The sequence below is a fragment of the Pelecanus crispus genome, chromosome 4 (assembly GCF_030463565.1).
Source record: "Pelecanus crispus isolate bPelCri1 chromosome 4, bPelCri1.pri, whole genome shotgun sequence".
Taxonomy (NCBI): Eukaryota; Metazoa; Chordata; class Aves; order Pelecaniformes; family Pelecanidae; genus Pelecanus; species Pelecanus crispus.
In genome coordinates this window covers 61,186,844-61,210,542 of record NC_134646.1, presented here as the reverse complement: position 1 = coordinate 61,210,542, position 23,699 = coordinate 61,186,844, and the positions used below count along the sequence as shown (strand labels likewise).

General features: G+C 38.5%; 2 protein-coding genes across 4 annotated transcripts in view; one reads left to right on the top strand and one right to left on the bottom strand.

Moving 5' to 3' along the window:
- WDR19 (WD repeat domain 19) overlaps positions 1 to 21,739 on the top strand; it is a 38,983-nt gene extending 17,244 nt beyond the window's left edge. Inside the window, exons 20-31 of the mRNA XM_009482036.2 lie at positions 839 to 985; positions 1,436 to 1,560; positions 2,953 to 3,065; positions 4,002 to 4,070; positions 6,052 to 6,129; positions 12,515 to 12,611; positions 14,685 to 14,809; positions 15,464 to 15,545; positions 16,177 to 16,327; positions 18,534 to 18,657; positions 20,365 to 20,441; positions 21,167 to 21,739. Coding sequence (XP_009480311.2) covers positions 839 to 985; positions 1,436 to 1,560; positions 2,953 to 3,065; positions 4,002 to 4,070; positions 6,052 to 6,129; positions 12,515 to 12,611; positions 14,685 to 14,809; positions 15,464 to 15,545; positions 16,177 to 16,327; positions 18,534 to 18,657; positions 20,365 to 20,441; positions 21,167 to 21,281 — 1,303 coding nt within the window. The 3' untranslated portion in view covers positions 21,282 to 21,739. The remainder of the gene's footprint in view (positions 1 to 838; positions 986 to 1,435; positions 1,561 to 2,952; positions 3,066 to 4,001; positions 4,071 to 6,051; positions 6,130 to 12,514; positions 12,612 to 14,684; positions 14,810 to 15,463; positions 15,546 to 16,176; positions 16,328 to 18,533; positions 18,658 to 20,364; positions 20,442 to 21,166) is intronic.
- An 18-nt stretch (positions 21,740 to 21,757) lies between these two features.
- The window catches only part of RFC1 (replication factor C subunit 1), a 44,943-nt gene continuing 43,001 nt past the window's right edge, over positions 21,758 to 23,699 (bottom strand). For all 3 annotated transcript variants that reach the window (XM_075709770.1, XM_075709771.1, XM_075709772.1), the window contains one exon: positions 21,758 to 23,196. In XM_075709770.1, coding sequence (XP_075565885.1) covers positions 23,101 to 23,196 — 96 coding nt within the window. In that variant the 3' untranslated portion in view covers positions 21,758 to 23,100. The remainder of the gene's footprint in view (positions 23,197 to 23,699) is intronic.

Genomic DNA, 23,699 nt, shown 5'->3' with positions numbered 1-23,699 from the left:
TTAACAAAAATCTTTAAAGGCTTTAAAGTACTGCACCCAATGCAATATTCCACTTAGCAGAGTACTGAAGTTCAGTTTGTTTCTAATGACTACTTAGCTGTGGTTTTTAAAAGTCATTCAAAGGGGGAATAATCATTAAAGAAAATTTTTCATTCTAGAACCAAATTACTGTTACATCTTAATGGTTGCACTTGCAAAATATTGAATAATGTGAAATTATTGGCTGAAATGAAAGCCCAAAATAGGTTATATTTAATCACAGAATGTAGTTTCTACTAGTCCTTACCTGTAAGTAAATGTGTTTCAGAATAATGATACTTTATAATATGAAACACCACCAAAGCTAAATGTTTGCATTGATGGAACTAGAAAATACTATTTGTGTCAATTGTGTTGTGTGAGAATGAGAAATTTCTTGATCTTGTTTACAGAACAGAGTCTGATTTTTAAAATTGTACAACTAGTTATCATCTGTTTGGTTTTTATTGTTCTCTCACTCCCAAGTGATTTCATACAGAAATGATGGAACAGATGATGTTTGCTGATGGAACAGATGAACCACTTTTAAGATATATCAAAAGGGATGCTGGCAGAGTAGGTCAAAAATAATATTGTGGCAGACATTTTTCTGTTGTCTCTGCCTTTCATTCTCCCAAGAGAAAATGAAATAGAGACAAAAAACCATAGTAAATGCAGAACAAGGCTATTGCATGCAAACTGAAAGGAAGGTGTTACAGAGTAACCTCTCAGAAATAAAATACTGTATGTTTCTTTAATGCTGTATTGTGAAGAGTTATTTAAAAGTTAGAGAAACTGATGTGAAACCATTATTTTGCAGGTACAAGGAAGCTGTGATAGCTTATGAGCATGCAAAACAATGGGACAGTGTAATTCGACTGTATTTGGATCACCTTAATAATCCTGAAAAGGCTGTTAATATTGTGAGAGAAACACAGTCTCTTGATGGAGCAAAGATGGTGGCCAGGTAACAATCATAGTACGCAGGTTAAAAAAATAAGGGTGAAAGAGGCCATGCCTATTGGAAGTTGGTGAGGCTTGCTGACATATCAGACTCTGGTTATTGGTACTTGGCCAGTGACTATATATTTCAGTTTATTGATCTGAGTTCTCTAAAATTCAGACAGCTAAGCAGGTACTGATTTCCTCCCCCGCCCCCCTTTTTTTTTTTTTTTTTTTTACTTTCTGGTTAAAATTATATTAACCTGAAGTAATAAGTTTAGACAATAATAAAAGTTGCCATGCTGTATTATTTATACTAAGCTAATTTAAGTAACCTATTTTAAAAAATCAAGATATAAAATATATTAGAAATGTATCGTATTTGTATGCCACAAAATATACTATATTCCTAAAACTTTTGGTGTATTCATTATGCTAATTAGTACTAAGGTATTAATTTGTTCATTCTGATTAGATTCTTTCTGCAGCTTGGTGACTATGGTTCTGCCATCCAGTTCCTGGTCATGTCGAAGTGCAATAATGAAGCTTTCACATTAGCTCAACAACACAACAAGATGGAGATTTATGCTGATATCATCAGTGAGTATTCCAGGGTAATAGTTTGCTTGCAATATGTTTTGTTCTTTTAATTGATTTAGGCCAATTTGAAATTATAAGACAAGGGGTCTGAAGTTTTGTTTCCCAGCCTTTTCCATTTCCAGTCACCATGGACAGATTTGTCAATCTGTGTCTAATTCAGGCCTACAAGCTAGGCTTTGCTTTCAGCTTAGGTATCTCCCTTGGTCTTCAGTCTAGGTTTTTTCCAAATCTTGCCTGTGCTAGACCTTTTTCTGTTTATCCATAGAGGTAAAGTATTTGTCTAGACTACTTCCTTGCGGAATCCCTTTCTTTGACCTTCATATATGTAGTACTGCTTTTCCAAAACTGAGAATTTTACTGGTGCAGTTCCTGATTTTTATCCCCTCTTTTCCTTTTTTTGTGGTTCCAGCTCTTTTCTTACATGTGTTTGTCACTTGTCTTTCCTTTTTTCCCTTTAAGGCTCTTCATGGCCTCCTCTTGTCTCAGTGAGAGACAAAAAGGAGACTTTACTGAGAAGCTGACTTTTACCTCAGGCCATTAAGTTAGTCAGTGGCCAGCTTGTCAATTTGCAATAAATTTTATATTTTTCACCTGTGTCAGGCACTATTCTTTGTGTGGAAACAGTTCCACATACATATCTACCAAATTATCTCATATTTTCAATTAATGTCTTCCTTGAAAAAATGTATTCTTGTTATGAAGGATATAAAAACTTGGCAACAGCTAGCTTGGTGAAGTACTGTTGCAGCTGCTTGTCAAGGTGGCCACTATTGTTCTGCTATTCCTTACGCTTTCTTCCTTCTCTCCTATCCAAAATAGGATGTTTCAAATTGTAATCTAAGTTGGTGGAAAAAGGGTTTAAGACTAATTTTGGAGTAGTGGCTGTCTTTGTTTTCGATATGTACAGTAAAATGGAGTCTTGGTTAGAAGACTAAGTAGTATTCCCTGCTACCACATGGTTACGTTGGTCCTGATAGTCTTGCTCTGTGCAATACAGACATACTTGCATATTCTTAAGCTGTGCAAATAATTCAGGTGGTAATTTCATAATCACTTGCTCTGTTTTATTGTTGCCAAGACGTAATGGAAAAATTCATTAGTAGGTCATAGTTAATGCTATTTTATTATGTCTGTTAAAAAAAACAGAAATCCCATTATGGTGTAAAACCTATGGAAACAAATATTTCATTGCATTATTAGCTCCTAATGTTTGACATTTAGTCTGATTAAATAGGAAAAAAATATATAAGACATAATTTGAGTCTAGCTGGCTTTGGTTTTCTTTGAATGTCAGTAGAAAAAAAAAGGTAGAATAGGCATTTGTTCCTTCAGTAGTACCTTTATCTTACTTAACAAGAATACTCCGCTATCATTGCTATCTATCTGTTGCAGGTTCTGAAAGTACTACCAATGAAGATTATCAGAGCATTGCACTATATTTTGAAGGAGAAAAGAAACATTTTCAGGCGGGAAAATTTTTCTTGCTGTGTGGTCAATATGGACGGGTCAGTGCTTAAAGGATAAAAGTAATAGTTAAACGTTCATAGAAACTGTTCACAGTACAGTACTTCAAAATCAGGGAAGTTCATAGTAGACTTCATCTGCCTTAACTGATGACATACTGATATTTTTTTAAAAGTGTAAAAAACATAAGTAAACTATTTATAGTTACAGTTATCTATGTTGTATTCTGTGAATTATACACTGCCATGCACATAACTTTTTCATAGCAGTAGAGGCTCCGGGTGAATCAATGATACACTATTCTCAGTGAATCTAAATGTCATGAACATAGAAGTAGAATTTATTTATATTTAATTAGCTTGGCCAATGAAGACTTGGTTGCTGACTAATTAATTCATTTAATACTGTAGCATGTCCTAACCTTTTTATTTAACTTACATGTGTTTAATTAATAACATGTTTATTTAACTTACATAGCTTTTATTTAAAAAAGGAAATATGTTAATTGAAGTATCTCAAATGATACACTTCCTTTTGATCAGTTACAAATCAGTGAACTGACGTTTATTGAATGTTTGACTTTTGCACACTGAACACATATAAAAAAAAATATTACTGATTTTTGCAAATTACAGCCATTGTAGGTGACCACTCCTTCAGCTGGGGCATAGGGGGTGTCTAATGGCACATTAATCATTAATTTCTTCTCACCATATTGCTGTGAACATCTTTCACAGTTAGATGAAGGTATATACCAGAATTTGGCAGGCAACGCTTACTGCAAGAGCAGGAGTATCTGTAAGAGCAGCTGCTACCTGGGTAGCGTATGTGGTTATCCTTGTGGCTGTAAAATAGTCAAGACAAGCATTCAGTGTGCCACTTGTCTGTCAAAATGCAGAGAGAAATAACTTGATAAAAATTAGGAAAATATTAATTTCATGTGTCTCAGTTTTAACTTTTCTTCTGTATCATTTTAGGCATTAAAGCACTTTATGAAAAGTCCAAGCACAGAAGATAACTTGGCTATAGAAATGGCAATTGAAACAGTAAGTTGCTTTGATAAAACAAAAAATTCTTCATCTTTTCAAGAAGTTTACCTTCAGTATTGTGACATTTTCCTGGTGTCATTGAGTGTGTTGGGACAGATTGCAAATAGAAGGAAGACTGTGTCAGTAAAGGTGCTATCTAAACATTAAAAAAGTAGACTAAGTTAATACTGACACCAGCAGTCTTTAAAGGAGAGTTTATGAATTCAGTCAGATTTTTGTGGTTGTGTGACAGAGACACCTGAGTTTGGAATTTTCTTTTTTAGCAACATCCGTGTACAATTTTTCAGTTTTGCTGATTTTTCTGGTCTGCACGCTATGGTTAGAGAGGTCAATATGCCTCCATTCTCACCGTCACAGAATCACAGAATAGTTGAGATTGGAAGGAACCTCTGAAGGTCATCTGATCCAACCCCCTCCTCAAGGAGGGCCACCTAAAGCCAGTTGCCTAGGACCATGTCCAGTCGGCTTTTGAATATCTCCAAGGATGGAGACTCCACAACCTCCCTGCGCAACCTGTGCCAGTGCTTGGTCACCCTCACAGTGAAAAAGTGTTTCATGATGTTCAGATGGAGCCTCCTGTGTTTCAGCTGGTGCCCATTGCCTCTGGTCCTGTCACTGGGCACCACTAAAGAGAGCCTGGCTTCTTCCTCTTTGTTCCCTCCCTTCAAGTATTTATATAATTGACAAGATCCCCCCCGAGGCTTCTCTTCTCCAGCCTCAACAGTCCAGTTCTCTCAGCCTTTCCTCATGAGAGATGCTCCAAGCCCTTCATCATCTTAGTGGCCCTTTGCTGGACTGTCTCCAGTATGTCCTTCTCTCTTGTACTGAGGAGCCCGGAACCGGCCACAGTGTGGCCTCACCTGGAGTAAAGGGGAATGATCACCTGCCTTGACTTGCTGGCAACGCTCCTCCTAATGCAGCCCAGGATACCATCATCCTTTGCTGCAAGGGCAGATTGGTGACTCATGTTCAACTTGATGACCCCCGGGTCCTTTTCTGCAAAGCTGCTTTCCAGCTTGGTGGCCCCCAGCATGTACTGGCACATGGGGTTGTTCCTCCCCAGGTGCAGGATTTTGCACTTTTCTTTGTTGAACTTTATGAGGTTCCTGTCGGCCCATTTCTCCAGCATGTCAAGGACCCTTCGGATGGCAGCACAGCCCTCTGGTATATCAGCCACTCCACCCAGTTTTGTATCATCAGCAAGCTTGACAAGGGTGCACTCTGCCCCACATCCAGATAGATTGGACCCAGTATTGACCCCTGGGGTACACTGCTAGTTACTGGCCTTCAACTAGACTTTGTATATTGATCACAACCCTCTGGGCCTGGCCATCCAGCCTGTTTTCAGTCCACCTCACTGTCTGCTCATCCAGCCCATACTTCATCAGTTTCTCTATGAGGATGTTACGGGAGACAGTGTTAAAAACCTTTCTGAAGTCAAGGTAGACAATATCCACTGCTCACTGTTCTCAGCTTCCACTATCAGACAGACCAGTTGCAGCATCAGTCTTACTAACACCTTTTGGTTTTCATCCTTATTATCTCTAAATTAAATACCTTTTCCATCCCTAAAAAAAGAAGAAATTTGGGATGAAGCAATCTTTGCTTACTTATTTTGCTCATGATCTCCAAAGTTCTGTAGTCATCAGGTCTCCAGCTCATGCTGCACCTCAGTATGTGTGAACCTACTCTGTTTCTTGCGATTCCCTTCTAGACAATATATGCTGGAAACCTGCCTAAGCAGGCCTATTGCCAGCTTCCATCTAAGCATCCACTGAGACTTTCACTTTCTGTCATCCAAATCATGCTCAGACTGCTTCTGTTCCCTTGAAGAACGCACAGCTTTGAAAATCTTGTTATAATGATGATAATCATGTTTTAAATCTATCTAGTTTGTGTTTTTATGGAAAGCCTCCTTATGAGTAAGTATTTTTCCTTTCTCTTTCATATCGTAATTTCTTCTGTCTTTATTTAATAGGTGGGACGGGCAAAAGATGAAGCCCTAACAAATCAGCTGATAGACTATCTTATGGGAGAGAGCGATGGCATGCCCAAGGTATTGTATTTTTATCACTGCTATTGTGTCGCATTGCTGTGCTACAAGATCTTTTCAGCTTATTTTGTCCTAAAATTTTTGGTAGACACAGATTGAGTTTTAGCTTGGTTTCATTAAGGAGCAAGACTTACATGATCACTCTGTGAGTCATTCACACAGTAACTTCAGTTTCAGAAAGATAAGAAAGGAAGTAACTATCTTACATGTAATCATCTTTCTCCAAGCTTTATGAAAGCAAGTAGTTGGACAGAGGGGATTCAAATTAACACTTACACTGAGGGAAAGAGACAAAACTTTGCTGTTTGTTCATGCCAGTTAGCCAGCTGGCTGTTGCCTTTCCCAAATGGATGGTCAGCATGTGTGTGTCTCAAGACTAGCTACAGCACTGATCTCCTCGTGCAGTGTGGGGAGTTGTCTAACTGTTGCAGTGGAAGAAAGTAAGGTAGTAAGTAGGAGGTGAAGGACAAAAACCCAAAGAAGATGAGGCTATATTAGTTCCTGTATTCACACATCAACTTAAGACGTAAAAAGTTGGAGACAGATTTTCAAAATTACCCAGCTCCTTGTTGATTTCTTAAGTGATTAACGACCATGTTGTCAAAAAGAGCTTAGCCCAAACCAAGTCTGGTTTAAGATGTGAAATGAAGGGAAGAATTTGGTACTGAGATCACTTGAAAACGTAACTGCTTCATATGGATGCCCATATGACAGTTAAACCTTATTTTTTTAAAAAATTACCTTTCTTTTTATGTAGAAGTATTTAGTTTAAAGTTTGACTTGATTATTCATAGTCAGTTTCATCTGTGGATATAGGCTGTAGTTCTGTAAACTAAAACACAGAGTTTCTGCTCTGTGTTGGAGAATGCAATTACACACTTAATTTATGATAGAAAATAAAAAGAACAGGAAGCACTTTTGAAGATTTTTGGTGGCAGACCTTCCTAAGGTGGAAGTTTTGATTAACAACAGGAGAATAAAATACTGTAGACACTGATTTTTACATTGTCACTCATCATTGTCATAAAAAATCTTCTTTGGATCCTTAGAACCCTACATATTTTTATTTTATACTATTTAGGAGGTACTTTGTGAGATAAGAGATGCTCTGTATTATGAGGCTTCTTTTAATGTCATGTCATCAATTAATAACATTTTGCAAGGGCCATTGCCCTTTCTTCTGGGTTTGCTGCTCCTTTGTTAAAAGCAAACCTTTCACTGGGTGTAATAAAAGGCTTTTGACAGACTGGTATACTATTTCATCTTTTTCTCTTTTGTATATACGGATTTGGGTGTTGGAAGATACTTGATGACAGATTTTTGTGTGTTAGTTGCCAATGCCTTAGGTTTGGTAATAAGGGAAGAGGATTGCTCAGAAACTAAGCAGAACATAGATTAGATCTGTGCTATATATACAATAAAAGAAGTAGATTTTGACCATATTCTGTTGATACGATTTTTTTTCCCAGGAGAGATTAAAAATATCCACTGTAAATATCATGTTAGACATCAGAACAGCAGCATTTGAGGTTAAGATGACAAACAGCTCTTATGCAGAGTGCCTCCTGATGGGCTATCTGGTTTCTCTCAGTTCGAGCTATAGAAAAAGAGGCTTCACAGTCCATTTTTTGCTTTGATGTTCATAGAGCTTATGGTACATTCAATCATATTTGGGCTTGAGTTCATGGAACTAAGTGGCTGAGCCACTTCAAGTTTTACTGCCTGTTACAGCAGAGCTTAAATGTGAGCTAAGTGGTGCTGCACCCGTGTTTTCCTACTGTGAAAGCCAGACCTCTGGTGCAGATATTGCAGTCTGCAATTAATTCCTTAGTCAAGGATTTTAAGGTCTCATACAAACTCATAGTAAATACAGTCAGGTGCAAAATGATATGTATGAAAGAATAAGTTCTACCTTACTGAGGGGAGTAAGGTTTGGTAACGATGGAGATGACATGGTCTTGGTGCAGTAAGTTTATTTCATCGCTAATATTACGGCTGTGGTTTATGATTCTGTTGTGAGATTAGAAATTCTGGCTCTTTCCTCTTTGTATGGTGCCTAGAGATTAAGGGTTTGATGTTTTAGACTTTCAGAGACACCTGGACAGTTGATGGCCAAGCCAACCTTGCTTTTATACATTAAAAAAAAAACCAACCCACCACAAAAACCAAAACACCTCTATCTCTTTATAGAATAGGATAGACTGTTTAGCTCAGTTGGTTAGAACATGGTGCTAATAACGCCAAGTTCACAGGTTCAATCCCTGCTTACTGCAGGGGGGTTGGGCTCGATGATCTCTCAAGGTCCCTTCCAACCCAAAGCATTCTATGATTCTATGATTCTATTTCAGTTGGAAGGGATCTACAATGATCATCTAGTCCAACCGCCTGACCAATTCAGTGCTGACCAAGAGTTAAAGCATGTTATTAAGGGCAGAGTCCAAATGCTGCTTAATCGCTGACAGGCTTGGGGCATCCACCACCTCTCTAGGAAGCCTGTTCCAGTGTTTGACCACCCTCTCGGTAAAGAAATGCTTCTTAATGTCCAGGCTAAACCTCTCCTGGCACAGCTTTGAACCATTCCCACGTGCTCTGTCACTGGGTACCAGGGAGAAGAGATCAGCACCTCCCTTGCCACTTCCCCTCCTTGGGAAGGTGTAGAGAGCAATGAGGTCGCCCCTCAGCCTCCTTTTCTCCAAACCAGCCAAGCCCAAAGTCCTTAGCCACTCCTCACAGGACATGCCTTCCAGCCCTTCCACCAGCTTGTTGCCCTCCTCTGGACGCATTCAAGTACCTCAACATATTTCTTAAACTGTGGGGCCAGAACTGCACGCAGTACTCAAGGTGAGGCTGCACCAACGCTGAATACCGTGGGATAATCACCTCATTTGGCCGGCTGGTTGTGCTGTGTTTGATGCACCCCAGATGCGGTTTGCCCTCCTGGCTGCCAGGGCTCACTGTTCACTTGTATTGAGCCTGCTGTTGACCAGCACCCCCAGATCCCTTTCTGCAGGGCTGCTCTCCAGCCACCGCTCTCCCAATTTATACTTGTGCCCAGCATTACTCCATCCTAGGTGCAGAATTCATCATTTCAACTTGTTAAATTTCATCCCATTAATCATAGCCCAATGGCTATTATTATTTACCTCTTATTATTTACCTGTAATTTGAAATGTGAACATTAATAAAATTATGAGAGAAGCAAGACATAGTGAAACAAGCAAAGTTCAACTGCAAGAGACCAGAAGAGAATGAAGCTGTTGGAGGCATTAGACGATAAATCTGTTCAGCATCAGTGCAAGCAAAAGTAATTTCATATTTATGCTGGAAGTTGGGTGGACAGAAACTGTAGCTTCCAGTCTCTTTTCTACAAGCAGCAGCCTAGCCATCTGGTTGAAAGAACTGCATAGGACTGGATAAGGGAAGTGAACTACAGTGTGATTGCCATAGTAAAGAGGTTCCAAAGATTTTAGAAAACACTTAGTAATTTTGTGAATGCCGTAATTGCCAGATTTAACATTGTTTTGAACTTCAATGTAGAGCTTTCTTTTCCTTGTTTAAAAGCTCTCTCTTGTTCTTCTGAATGCTTTAATCCAATCTGCCATAGTCTCTCTCAGTGAGTAACAAAATTTTACTTTATCAAATCATATATATTTGTTTTAAAAATCTACTTAAAACCAAATAATTTTTATCCTTATTATGCTATGGAGACAGTGTTTTTGAAATTATCAAGCAAATGAGGTTGTTTTTAGAGAATAGCAGCTTTTATGTGGTGGCATTTTTGTAAAGCTGAAAATAAGAGTGAACTTAAAGTAGCCGCGCAGCAGAAACTTGCTAGTCCTTTCAAGCATTGATCTTCAAACCAGATCATTGCTCACAGCAGCCTGATTGCTTTAAATCTTTCACAGCCAACAATTATATGGGGTTTTAATGAAGTTATCATATTATCAAAATTACTATCCTTACCAAAAGTTTGCTACACTATTGTCTGACTAATTATAAACTATTTCTTAAATGTGTTATTATGTCAACTGTTGTATGTGTTAACTTTAACATGTAAAGATTCTTAATTTGTCATGTATCTTCGTTTGTAATTTTTCGGGGAGCATTAACTAGCAAGGTTCTGCTGTTTTCTGTGTGCATGTTTTCTAAGTACGTGTGTTTTAAAAAGCAAAACTAAATTAAAATCATGGCTATCTAATATTAAGATCAGTTAGATTGCAATAATAAATTTTTCCAAAGACCTTAGGAAATGTGTTGTCAATTGAAAATTCCTTCCTGCATTTTTTTGCTTTTAAAACGGCTAACTTTAAAGATAAGAATATGAAAGTAAAACATGAGACTGATTTTTCTTAAACGCTGTCTACTTTTATATTTTTTCTACATATGGCTGCCATGTAAGTCACTTAAATATATTATTTAAGTAAAATATTATTAGGGACATGGCAAATACCATATAAGACCACTGGTCCGTGCTGGGACAGGATCCTTCTCCTGCTGGAGAAAAGGAAGAAGCAGCCTGGATGGGGAAGAAGTGCAGGCTTCTGCTGTCATCAGTGGAACGGCCATCTGTGGTCACTAGGAGGTGTCAGAAGTTGGGAAGAATTACATCATAACCTACCTTCATAATAATTTTTGGTTTACCCCACTCAGGGAATAGTAATTTTCCTTTTTAAGGCAGTTTACAGTGGATAAATAGTATCCACTAATATAAGTAGTTGTGGTTACTTTATTATCCAGATAACTATTTCATTATTGTTAAAATATGGTTCTTATGAGGTTCGACCATTTAATCATATGGTACTTAAAATTCTGCTCCATCATTAGTTTCAAAGTAAATGCTTTTGGTCACCTAATGTTTTTCATTATATTGCAAGTTAGAAAGAAGAATTTGACATGCCTTTTTTCTTTCTGTATGGCAGTCTTTGTCTCTTGCTTTTATTTCTGTGATTTTTTTGTCTGTTTTTTTCTTGCCTCTCAGGTAAGGAGTTAATCTTTGCAGTCAGCTTCTTTATAAGGAAGTGTCTTTATATCTTTCATATTTCTCTTCCTTTTAATTTCCGCTTTTTTTTTTGCTGTTTTTGAGACTTGCATACAAAAACCACACAGTATTCCAGAGAACAGCATAACATTGATTAATACAATTCTTTTTAAAGAAACTTCTATACCATTTTAACATAAAATACACATTGTCGGTGTTTGTTTTTTATTAATAATATTGCAGAATTTGTTGGCTTGGATTTTTTACTAAGCTGTCTGTAAAGCTACCAGTGATTTTCCTGATTCGTCTATATTTCAGTTGGAACCATGCCATTATATACAATATTTCAGCTTAATTTAATCTTCATTTACTAGTTAAAAGATAGATTGTCATGTACAGACTTTACTTTTTATTGATCCCATTCTAGAAATCACTGCTAAAGATATGAGTGGCACTAGCTGAGGGGTTTTTTTCCACTTAACAGTTCCTTTTCATCATAAGCAAGGTAATTTTATTTTGTATTTTAGCTGTATGTTTAGGAATGACCTCTTTTGAGAATTTTCTCAAAATCCTTATGAAAGACCAGTTCTCTTTTTTCTTGGGGTTTTTTTTTTTAACTAGTCTGCTAGAAATTTGAGTACACGTCAGAAAATAGAACTCATGTTTATTTTCTTCAATACTGCCATCTTGTTTTTTAAAGTTTTGTTTTAAAATCATTTCACTAATTTTCTTGATGTTGAGTTAAGCTGTTGGATTGCCAGTTCTTGAGTGAACTCTGCTACATTTGCCATTCTTGAATTCTGTAATTATCAACAGTATGTAGTATAGCAAATTATACATTTTACACGGGTTTTTTTTTTTTAGCCGATTGTCCCCTTAATTTTCAGTTCTTTTAGCTGTCTTGGATGTCTACCATCAGGTCCCAGAACAATACATTCTTTAATGGCCAGGTTTTGTCATCCTCATCCACGCTAAGCAATGTTTGCATCTAGATCTGCAACACAATTTAAGCATTTCTAGCAAGATTTCAATGTCTAAAAGGAGTCCTTTGGTTCTCCCCTGACCCCATAAATGCCTACACGTCTCACGTTGTTGGGTTTCCACCCGTACGACTCTCCGTGTGCCTCACGGCCTGCGGCTTTCTGCGTCCGTCTTGACAGGGCTTGGCAGCTAACTGCCACAACTCGCTCGGGGTGCTCAGCGTGGGTGTTTGTCCGACTGTCCTGATGGCCAAAACTTACAGGGGAACGTAGCACAGCTAAAGCACGTTGACACGAAGAGCTCTTCGCTAAACAAGCCAACTTGTCCGCTTTCTTTGAAGAATGTGGCGGTGGGATGGGCAAGTAAAGAAAGGGAATACAGCAGTATGTAATCAGTTAGTATTAATTGCTTTTGTATGATTTAATTAAGGATGCCAAGTACCTATTCCGCTTATACATGGCACTAAAGCAATACAGAGAAGCTGCCAGAACTGCTATAATAATTGCCAGGGAGGAGCAGTGTTCAGGTAAGTCTGTTTTCTCTGATATGACAGCATCTCTGACACTACATCCTTGCAGTGCTTAGGCTACCGTTATTTATATAGGATTATATTTAGAAAAGACATGTATCAGTGCTTTTAATTATATTCTAGTTTAATTTTGAATTCGAAGTAGCCTTTGTGAAAACGCTGGGACTCGTACCTGTATATTAAATACTGGAAAAAAGAAAATTGTGGAAAATACCTGCATTCCTTATTACATTCAAGTAAACACAGTGATTAAGATTGCCTGCAACTTAACTTTTCTGTGTATCACAGCTCTTAGAATTGCAGTTTCTACATGCGGTTTCTGACTTGGATACTGATCCTTTAGTCTTTGCACATGATTTTTTTCAGTGGGAGATGTGCACAGGAGATGATTTCTGTTGAAGGATCGGACACCTGCTTACTTAATTCTGGTTTTCCCCTCTAATAGGTAGCTGAAATTAGAAATAGAAAAAAGTAGTAAGAAGGGACAGGGCTAGAAGCAAAATAGCTATTGCCTCCAGCATTCACGCTCCTCTGTAGCCATGGCAACAGCCCTACTGTAATACTGCTTGCTTTTCATTTCAAGTAAGTTAAGAAGAATATCTATAAAGGAAAAATAGCAGCCTCAGGAACAGCCCAGGCAAATTAACATTTATGGACTGCTCCTCAGCATTGGCCTAAGGAGTGGAAAATCTCTTAAACCCTTGGCAAGCATGATCTCCCAATTCATCATAGCAGTGAATAATGCATTTGTGCTAATTATGTAAGCAGGAAATGTAAAGGCTCAAGGTTTAAATATTTACTAGCTTCTCTGAAAACTTGTATATAAAATGCAGTATTTCATATTCCCTAATAGTATAGATGTGTTCTGCAACAGTGTAATCATAAGCACAATATTTTCTCATTAAAATCACCAGTCTTGCAGTAACTGTTTCCTCTGCAGAGGCAGTTTTAGATTGTCCCTTTCTTCCTTTGGGAGATTTCAGTGAACTTGATTCTGAAGTTTACACCAATATATTTTATTCTTTCTTTAAAAGTCAAACTGTTTGGTATTTTCCTTTGGGTATGCCCTTTTATGTGCGGTTTTCCTTTAAGTTGTTTTTATGTAATCACATGATTTTCAGAGTGATCATATTATACTGAGAGTCAGTAACACAGCATGAAAAATTAATGTTTTCCAGCAACAAATTCTGGAGTGATATTTAGCTGCCTCACAGGAATTCCACTGGTTGATTCAATTGTAGTGTGTAACAACACATAACAAATTGCTCTATAGAGTAAAAACATTTGCTGATAGAGAAAGAGAGAGAGAGAGAGGAAGTTTGCTGAAATAACTGAATCTGAAATTTCCTTTAAAAGTCTCCAACTGCAAAGAGCAGGACTTCCTTATACGCTAATAATGAAAAAAAAAAAAACCCAAAGCAAAGCAAGAACAAACAACTAGCTAAGAGTAGACTAATCATACTAAGCACTGGTTGGTTTTAGCTACGTTGATAATTTAATAAAATCCTGTGGTTTCTGGACAATCCTTGATAGTAACCTTGAAGCAGTATAATGTAGTGAATTAACATTCAAATTTGAATTATCTCTCTGAAAGGTTTTGGCTTGGTTTGCTTGCAGAGGCAAGTTGTTGTCAAAGAAAATGATAAAGTAAAAGTATGTTAAATTAACATTTAAACAATAGCTTTTAAATATCTGATATTGAAGAACAAAAAGAAGTAACATCTCTAAATGCTCTAAAAATACCTTTTCTCTTTATTGCAGAAGCAATGTATTGCATACAGCATCTTCCATTTTTAAAGTTCCATTATATGAAATTGTCATCCACATATGTATTTTGCTATTGTTTAGATAACTTCTCCAAGTGTAATTTTTTTTTATTATTTGACTCCCTGGCTGATACTGTTTAGGATACTATGACAAGCAACTGCTTGTGACTTTCCAAAGAAATTGTCATGCAAATGTTTTGTTCTAAGAACCAGCATAACTTCCTGTTCAGCTTCCGTATTTGTCATTAGTAAAGAAATTGTTATGAAAAATTAAATTTACTATTCAGCGTTGTTTGTTTTTAAGGAAACTACCGAAATGCACATGATGTTCTTTTCAGTATGTATTCAGAGTTAAAGACCCAGAAGATTAAAATTCCTTCTGAGATGGCTACAAACCTTATGATTCTACACAGCTATATTTTAGTGAAGGTAATGAATTGAGAAACTGAATTTATGCATAAATCGCACAGTCTCTGATTTATTGAACTGTATACGTGGATGCTATGTATACATAAATTACTTTGTCATACAAGTTGTATCAGAGAATCCAAGTGCATGCTAAGAAGGACAATTCATACCTTTTGGCTGTTTCTGCCTCTTTGATTGGTATATTCTTTTTTAAATACCAAATAATGAAAAACCTGCGTCTGGCTTCCTGTATTTCTTTTGCATTCATACTTACAAATATGTTATGCTGCCAGTACTATTATTAATTATTATTCATAAGCAACTCGCTGCTTTTCTGTAAATGAAATTAAGCAGGGGGGCGGGGGCTGAAATGATTTCTAGTAGTTAACCCATGGCCCCTCGGGATATCCATTCAGCCTACAGCCAGCTTCTGGCCTCCCTCCCTACCAGCAGTGAGGCAAGAGCAGGCAATAGAGGGCTGAAGGCCAGAAAAACTATTCTGGGAAAGAGCCACTCTGAAGTCTCTGGTCCTTTCTCTAGTGCACGATACACCTCTGCTCGGTTTCGTGAAAGAGCCGCGGGTGTGCAGCTCCCAGAAGGATGGACGCCAAGAGCAGGCTGCAGCAATTACTCTCTAAAGGCTGCGGTTAATTTGATATGTATGTTGTATTCCAGACTCACGTGAAGCGTGGTGATCACATGAAGGGAGCACGTATGCTTATACGTGTAGCCAACAACATCAGCAAGTTCCCATCACGTAAGTGCTGACAGCATAGAAGGGCGTGCTGTGCTCTACAGGGCAGTTCATTAATCATTGCATTAGAAGGTACATTCTCCTCCTGTGATCCTGTAGGGCGCACGACAACATAAATACAGAGGTTTGCTCTGCCGTCCTCCACAGGATAGCTCTTTGATATACAGCCTCCAGGACGGGTTCCTCACCAGCAGTTTGATCAGTCCTCACCCACCATAACTGCAGTACTGAGCTGCCTGAACCACACACAAAGTCTCAGGATCAGATGTAACCAACTGATTGGTTCTGTAACTTTATCACAAAATTTTAATCAATCTTCTTTTGAAAATACTTTTTGAGTAGATGGAAAATGTAGACTTTAAAGAGCGCAGACCAGATTTGGGAGAACTGGTTAATAATCAAAACATTCCTGCTGCCATGCTGAGCTTCAGAAGTGCAAGGCAATGAGAGGCGAAACCATGATTTTCTTGTATGCGGTTACAGGAATTGCACAATTTGGGCAACTGTGTACCATGAGGAAGAAGAAAAATACTGTCATTTTTCATCAGTACCTTTTTAGCTGTATTAGCTCAAAGGCTTTCAGCATTAATGTTGGTAAATAAGTATTTGACATCATTATTTCATTCTCTTGCAGACATTGTGCCAATTTTGACTTCAACTGTAATCGAGTGTCACAGAGCAGGATTGAAGAACTCGGCCTTCAGTTTTGCTGCTATGTTGATGAGACCTGAGTATCGTAATAAAATAGATCTTAAATACAAAAAGAAAATTGAAGCAATGGTCAGGTGAGTAGTGTTAATCTGTACTTTCACATGCACACAATATCAAGGCTTTATTTGTAATGTTATTTTTGCTCATAAAGCCTACAGGCTTTATCCTGTTTTCATATTATTTCATTGTCTCAAATTTGGAAGGCTAAGAACCATTTCCCCCCTTCTCTGAAAATTAAAGGCTTCTGTTCCCTTGGATGTGATAAACCTGAAATGCAATGCACGTGTAAAATGCTTCCTAACTAGCAGTAATGTTTTCCATCTTGTCCATACAGATGTAAATGCAGCCATACACCTTTAGTTGTTCTGTAGTTAGGAATGTACATGTAAACTGTTAGCTACTACAGCATCAGCAGCATGCTCTTCCGTGATTTAGACTACTGAGTAAATGGCTGAGATAAAAAAGAATGGAAGGGCAAATAAAACAGGTGCATTCTTGACATTTTCTTCCTTATCTGAAGTTCTGTTTTGACAGATCCTAGCCAATACTTTCTGCCAAAGGAGGAAGCGTAGGTGAGCGTGTAAGAGCCGGGCAAGCACATGTAACACTTACTTATTCTACTAGGCTCTAACCATTTGGAGGCTCAGGGACTTGCTGTGCCCATACAGGTGTTTTAGGTATTTATTAAGTCTCTAAGCTCCCCATGAGCTTATCCAGTCCCTCTGCTTGAAGCCACGTAAATTCTTAGCGACGGATGACTCCTGTGACAGAAAGTTCCATTGTGTCAAGACTGGCCACCAGCTGGTTTAATGTGATGCCTCGTAGTTTTCCTCTTGGGAGAGATCCAGCCTTTTCTGTGTCACTTATGATTTTATAGACCTCCATTTTTTTTCATTTCCCCTCTATCAGTCATATCTTTCCAGGACCTGAAGTGTCTCAGCTTACATAGCTGTTCTTTTATGGATACAGGTCCTTATGGCCTTTCTCTGAAACTCTTTTACAACCTTTTTGGAGGAGGCAAGGCCAAAACTACACACTGTATTTAAAATGTGGGCAACCTATGGATTTATGTAGTAGCAGAATGAGTCTCTATTCCAGCCTCCTTGATTTGCTTTGACTGTTTTTAAAGTGAGCTGATGTTTTCATGGCATGCATTATAATTGCAAGATCTTGTTCTTAAGCAACAGCAGTTCGGAGTGCAACATCTTATATGTGGAAACTTTTTTCCAATAGGCCTTGCTTTGGCTTCCCCCCATGTCACCATGTTATTTTCACTTACGTTTTATGTGCGCGCAGCACAGCAGTAGGTTACCACAGATGTTTACTGAGAACTGTTTAGCCTATTCTGTTTAGTATCTTTTAACCATTTTTTTTAAAGTCATGTAAAGTTCTTCCCTATTGCCTGCTTTTAATATTCCTAGAACATTCCAGTAAGTTTCTGAAATATGACATCAATGTTAAAAGCCACATTGACGCGTTCCTAATCTATGATGTTTATCCATACCTCAGATTTCTTAAGTGGAGACAAAGGAACGGGCCATTGCAAGGGAAACATACGTGCCCAGGTTAATAAAATGAGAAATTAGGCTTTCTACAAAATATCAAGATAACTAAGGAAGCCAGCTAATTGTCTCCAAGGTTACTAGGTTAAACATTAGAAAAGATGTATCCTCTTCATTGGAAAATATGCTAAAAGGGAATCTAAGCTCTTCATCTGTAGATGTTCTATAGAAGATTAAACATTGAGGTCACACAAGAAGTTGGAAAAAAAGGTCTCCTCCCGCCCCTGCCCCGGTGCTGTGATGGCTGGATCACGATCATCATTCTGACAGACACGTGGGTGAAAACCAGCCTGTGGCAGGCAGAGGTACAAGCCCGTACGGGCCTACCAGGATGCCAGTTTTATGTTGTGTTACCTCAAGTCTTTGTGGTTGCTCCTGTCACAGAAAAACACTGAAACAGAGAAACCATAGCTTTATAATCTGTACATATAGACCATGAGCTTTGAAAGGTTTTGAGGTATTATGATCTGTTATCACTTTAAAAGGTTGTATTGTTTCAAATCAAATGGAAAACAACTTATTTCTGAATTTACGTAATTGTGGTGAAGCTTGGTTGATAGTTGAAAGGAATTAGCTGGTAGACTACAAACCAGCAACTGGAAGCTATGCAAATAACTCGAAGGAAAAACACTTGCTAAATAGCAAAGGCATTGTAAAACATTTTGGTGCAAGTTCAAAGCACTTGAGGTTTTTATTCACAGCTGTATCTTGCCTCTAGACGTCCAGACACAACAGAAGCAGAGGAGCCAACAACAGCCTGTCCCTATTGCGGGTTCCAGCTCCCAGAGTGCGAACTTTTGTGTCCCGGCTGTAAAAACAATCTCCCGTACTGTATTGCAACTGTGAGTGTCTGCAGTGTTTTCCACCGTGTGAGAATGAACACAAAGCTTTTCTTTCCTTCTAAAAATAAGTTCATCCGAAGATCTTTGGTTTGCAAGTAGATTCAAGCTAGATGTTTTTGTGGGTTTGTTTGCTGGGCTTTTTTTCCAAGCCATTAGCAAAACAGTAAAAACTATTCTTGTTCTCTTTAACTACCACAGAGTGTCCTTAGTTGCTACCTACAAGTTGCAGGCACTTAAGGGTGACAAGTAAAATCACAAAGTGGTTCTGGAAGACTTCAGCTTCCTGAGAAGGCAGGGCATGCTCCAGGAGCCCCCTGAAACACCCAGCTCATGTGTGTTTGGTGCTCTTGGGAGAACACGGACAGGACTGTGCTGGTGCCTCCCCAGCCCAGCCCTTTGCTCAGCGGCTCCAGTGCTCAGAGCAATAATGGCAGAGATGGAAGTCCCCCTTTCTTCTTCCATGTACAGGAGCTTGTGGAGGCACAGCTCCTCTCCCCAAAACTCTAGGCTGCCAGGACTTCAAATAAAAAAAAAAAAACCCAAACCACCTCTTCAAAAATCTGTTTTGGGGAATGCCCAGAATGTGACAGAATTTTTAGGCACTTCCAAGGTTAAGTAATGGCTCAGCCAGTGAGTGACCTCAGCATTTCTTATATTACTGATCCTTACAGAAATGAGAAGTTCTGACATTTTTGTTTCAGGATACTTTAGAGTGTACTGAAAAGGCATGGACAGGGTATGTTTCCCAGTGGTAACAGTGGAATGCATGGCTCTTCCAGCATCAGTACAAAATCTTTATACTGAGGTTAGCCGCTGTATAACTGATGTTTTATTTTTATTAGGTTCAAGTGATTTGTTACACCAGAATTACAGAAAAATCAAAACTTACTTGAGCGGGAATCAAATGTTGGAGTTAACATTCTTTATTAAAACTAAAGAATTACGTTTTACAAAAAATATTAATAGCAATTATCTATTTTTTTTTTTTACTCTATTTGTTTAGCAGAGTAAGATGACCAGTATATTTCCGAAGTATTATCTTAAGGAAAAAAACCCAAGGCTTTTAAATATCTTACAAGAGTCAGTGTCAAAACAGTCTACTGTTGCATATCATATTAGAGCATAAGTCTCTCAATACAGTTCAAGGTGCCGTTATGTTTTTATAGTATTGAAAAGGTACACGTGAAGTCTTTCTCTCAAAAGCAAATTAGTAAACTCTACCAAAACAGAGGAAATCACTGCTGTTTAAAGAGGGGCGCGCCAGGCAGTCAGCATGCTCACAAACTTGACAGAGTTGAATGCAACCTCCTGGGCTCAGGTGATGTGGCTTTGGGGGCGTTTTTTTGAATGTCATATGCAACGCAAAAAATCCCAGTAGATTTGTGTACATCTCTAGACATAGATCTACAGATTACATTCTAGAATTGCCATACTAGGATAATTTTGGAAGTTGTAATTCAATACATTCTTAGATTTTTTTTTTCCTTGAGGAATGTAAATTATTATAAAAACACTGTGTCTCACTGAGAGTTCCTTTTCTAGTTACTGAATTTACACAGTAATCAAACTACAGCACAAGACTATTACAGTTTGGGGTTTTTTATTCTTCAAGATCTTTAGAACTCAGTTGCTGAGACTTTTTCACAAGAACAGGTACAAAACTAAATGCCCAGCGTACATTTAATTACTTGCGGCTTTTGCATGCAGGGTCGGCATATGGTACGAGATGACTGGACAGTCTGCCCACACTGTGACTTTCCTGCCCTCTATTCAGAATTCAAGAAGTAAGTTGGTATTCTTTTTCTGTTGCAGGATTCCAATGTTTGTTCATGTTTTAGCAGCAAACTGTTCCTTTGGTACTAAAAAACATGTAACAGCTGGGGGCAGAAGAGGAATCCCCCTCGCTTCGTAGTTTCATTTAACACTCACAGAACATCGCTTCAAGGTGGACCAGAAACTACGATAAAGAACAAACTCAACCAGAGATGCAGGGCTCCAACAACAGGAGCAGTAATGGAGATGGAGGGGGGTGCTTGTGTGAGTTCTCAGCCCCTTCCAGGAAGATGACCGGATATGGGGGGGCAGGGAGCAACACAGGATGAAAACACAGGCAGTACTGGGTACAGAGGAAGGCGACAATAGTTTCTTGTCCCCAGTAATCCTCTGTGTGAGAATGGGATGGGATAGCTCTGTTCAGATGTCAGGAACTGCAAAGCTGCAGAAAGTTCACGTTCTAGCCCAAGCTCCTTTGTATAAGTTTTAATTGCTAAACTTCCCTCATACCTGTGCAAACAGCAGCAGCGTTCCTGTTGCGATGTTAGTTCTCAAATGTTAAAAACGACCAAACCAACCTTTGCTCCGCCTAGACAGAAGCGGCTGTTGCGCTCTGGCCTGTACGCGTTACATAGCATAGGTCAGAACTTTGCTCTATACTCTCCGCCTCAGGCCCAGCTCTTCCTTTGACAATGTTAGAATTACCATTTGACCGGTCACCCTTCTTTTAAAACAGCATGTTACAGACTGAAAACATATGTCCAATGTGTTCTGAAAGGATTAACATCCTTCATCTTAAGAAAATCAGTGATTGCACGCAGCACCTCAAACCAGAAGATGGGGACCAATAAATTCAGGTATGTGCCAGAGCCTGCTTTTTTCACTTAGCAGGGCTCATTCCAGAGGACATCGGGAGTTTTTCCCAGCAAGGGAAATGCAGCGCTCAAGAATCTAACTTACAGCCCAGGTACAGGTCTCAGGCTCAGCTGTATCTCACCTATTTGCCCTCAGGCATGCAAACACCAGTAGGTTTTGCTACTGGAAGTAACATGGTTGTTAAATCATTCCAGTTGTGAGGCTTTAAACCAGCTTACCTCTAGGATCACATTATCCTCTGCAACATGTTCTGGTTTGGGCTATGTTCCTGAAGACCAGTTGTGCTTCAGTAGCACAGAGAGAACAGTTTGAAGATCTCAGCATCATCAAATCCTTCTACAGGCTACCATCAAGAGTTGAAGTGTAGGAAGAGAGAGAAATGCTAAGCGGAAGGAGCAGATCTAAAATGCAGGTTACATGATCTTAGCGTCTACATTTAACAGAATATAAGAATATATCACAGGATAACAACAATATAGCATTGGTGTGAAATACTCATATTTCATAGGAGACCACTGCTCTGTCTATACCACACACTTAGATCCAAGACTTCCATTTTGTTAAAGGAATGGTAACTGAAAACAAGTTAAAGTTCCTCAGTAATTCTGACATCTGAAGGCATCTTTACTACTGCAAACACCTTCTGTGAAAACTTTGACTATAGATCAAAGTAATGTACAAGTAATATTATAAAATCATATATATACACCACAATAACCTTATTTTTGGTTTGGGGGGGGGGGGGTTGGCCTGAGAAAATCTTGTCTGCTATCACAGTCTTATATCTTAGGATATGACTAACTGCCTCTGTTTATTTTCAGAACTGCCTGTGTTGTCTGGCAAGCAGCAAGGAAAGCTCTATCACTACATTACACATCTTTTCCCCACTAGGATTTAATATTTTGTGATAGCCTGTAAATATTTAGCTTTTGATAAATTTTGTACTTTGATTTATTATAGTAATAAAACTGATTGATAATTCTTCTTACCAAGCAAAATTTGCATTTTATCTGCACCAAAGACAAACCAGGGAGCATTCTGTGTTATGCGAGTAACAAAAAAGCCCCTCGTGTTCTCTTTTCAACATCAGGTCTGAACTTTTATGACTATTTTCTATTACACATTTCTTACTTTCTGGTTTTGATTAAAGATACAGCTCAAGCACAGGCTCCTCAAGTTTTGGCACTGAATCCCACACTGCTTTTCTGTGTCTTTAACTGAGCAAAAGGGAATTTGTAGGAAAAGAATATAACCACATCCTGTACACACAGGAAAGCCAGAACCTTGGAAGAAAAGAGAGGGAGAGGGACAGAACACTCCATGAACTTAACCAGATTTTTAAAAGACTCCTGGGAAACATTTTATTGTAATTTTATACACTGCTTAGTTTCTATAATGTACAAATACGCAATTTAGGTTTGGGGAGTTTTTTTGCGTCATGTACTATTTACAAGAGTTCACCACATAATACCAGGGGATGTATTTTGAAACAAACAAACAAACAAAAAGGTCCTAGGAAGACTCAGTATAAATGCCAGGTAACTAAGCATCACGTTTTCATCGTGTTCATGCACCTGGGTGTTTGTTGTACAAGGGTATTTATAGCTTGTAACGTTGTAGCACGTTAGAAGTACAGCACTGCATAGTGAGAGAGTACAGTGGCTACATCACCTCTATAAGAGGAGCATTTTCAATGCACTGGTTCCGCTTTCCCAGCTCCATCACTGGATCCGTTTCATGTTCTGCCAGAAGTTAGATAAGCAAAGCTGCATCCAGAGCAACGTTTTATTCTGTTTAATGTCTTGTCTTCTCTTTTCTCTTTCCTTCTTTTTTTGTCATTTCTTCATTTTTCTCTCTTTTTGGCAGCTTGGAAGACTTCACCTTTTTTTGCTACAAACAGAACATACAGGCAGTTTAAAATCCAACTGCAACCTGACAAAAGTATAAGTCAAAACGCTACCAGTGTTAAAAGAAAAAGCCATCTCTTCTCTTCCCCTCCCCTTTCACATATCCAGTTCTTGAACGCCATGGAGAGCCCAGACTCTACAATATTCCGGCTTAAGGGCTGACCGCAGTTCCCCCATTTGGTGACACGTACAAAGGTTACTACTGGGTAACCACAAGGAAAGGCCTGTGGCTGCTCCTTACCAATGGCACCGTCACCACCAATGCCTAAAACATTACTGAGTTTTGGAACTGGATGCAGTATTTGTGAGTGTACAGTGATGTCTCACCATGGTCCAACATTCAAGCAGAAGATGATGGAAATCACTTAGACTCTTTCATACTACTAGTTAAGAATTTAGAAGTTGACAGATAACATATTTTATATCTACTATGAGTTGGTTGATTTGGGGTTTTTTTTGTTTTTTAATTCAGATGATGTTACAAGT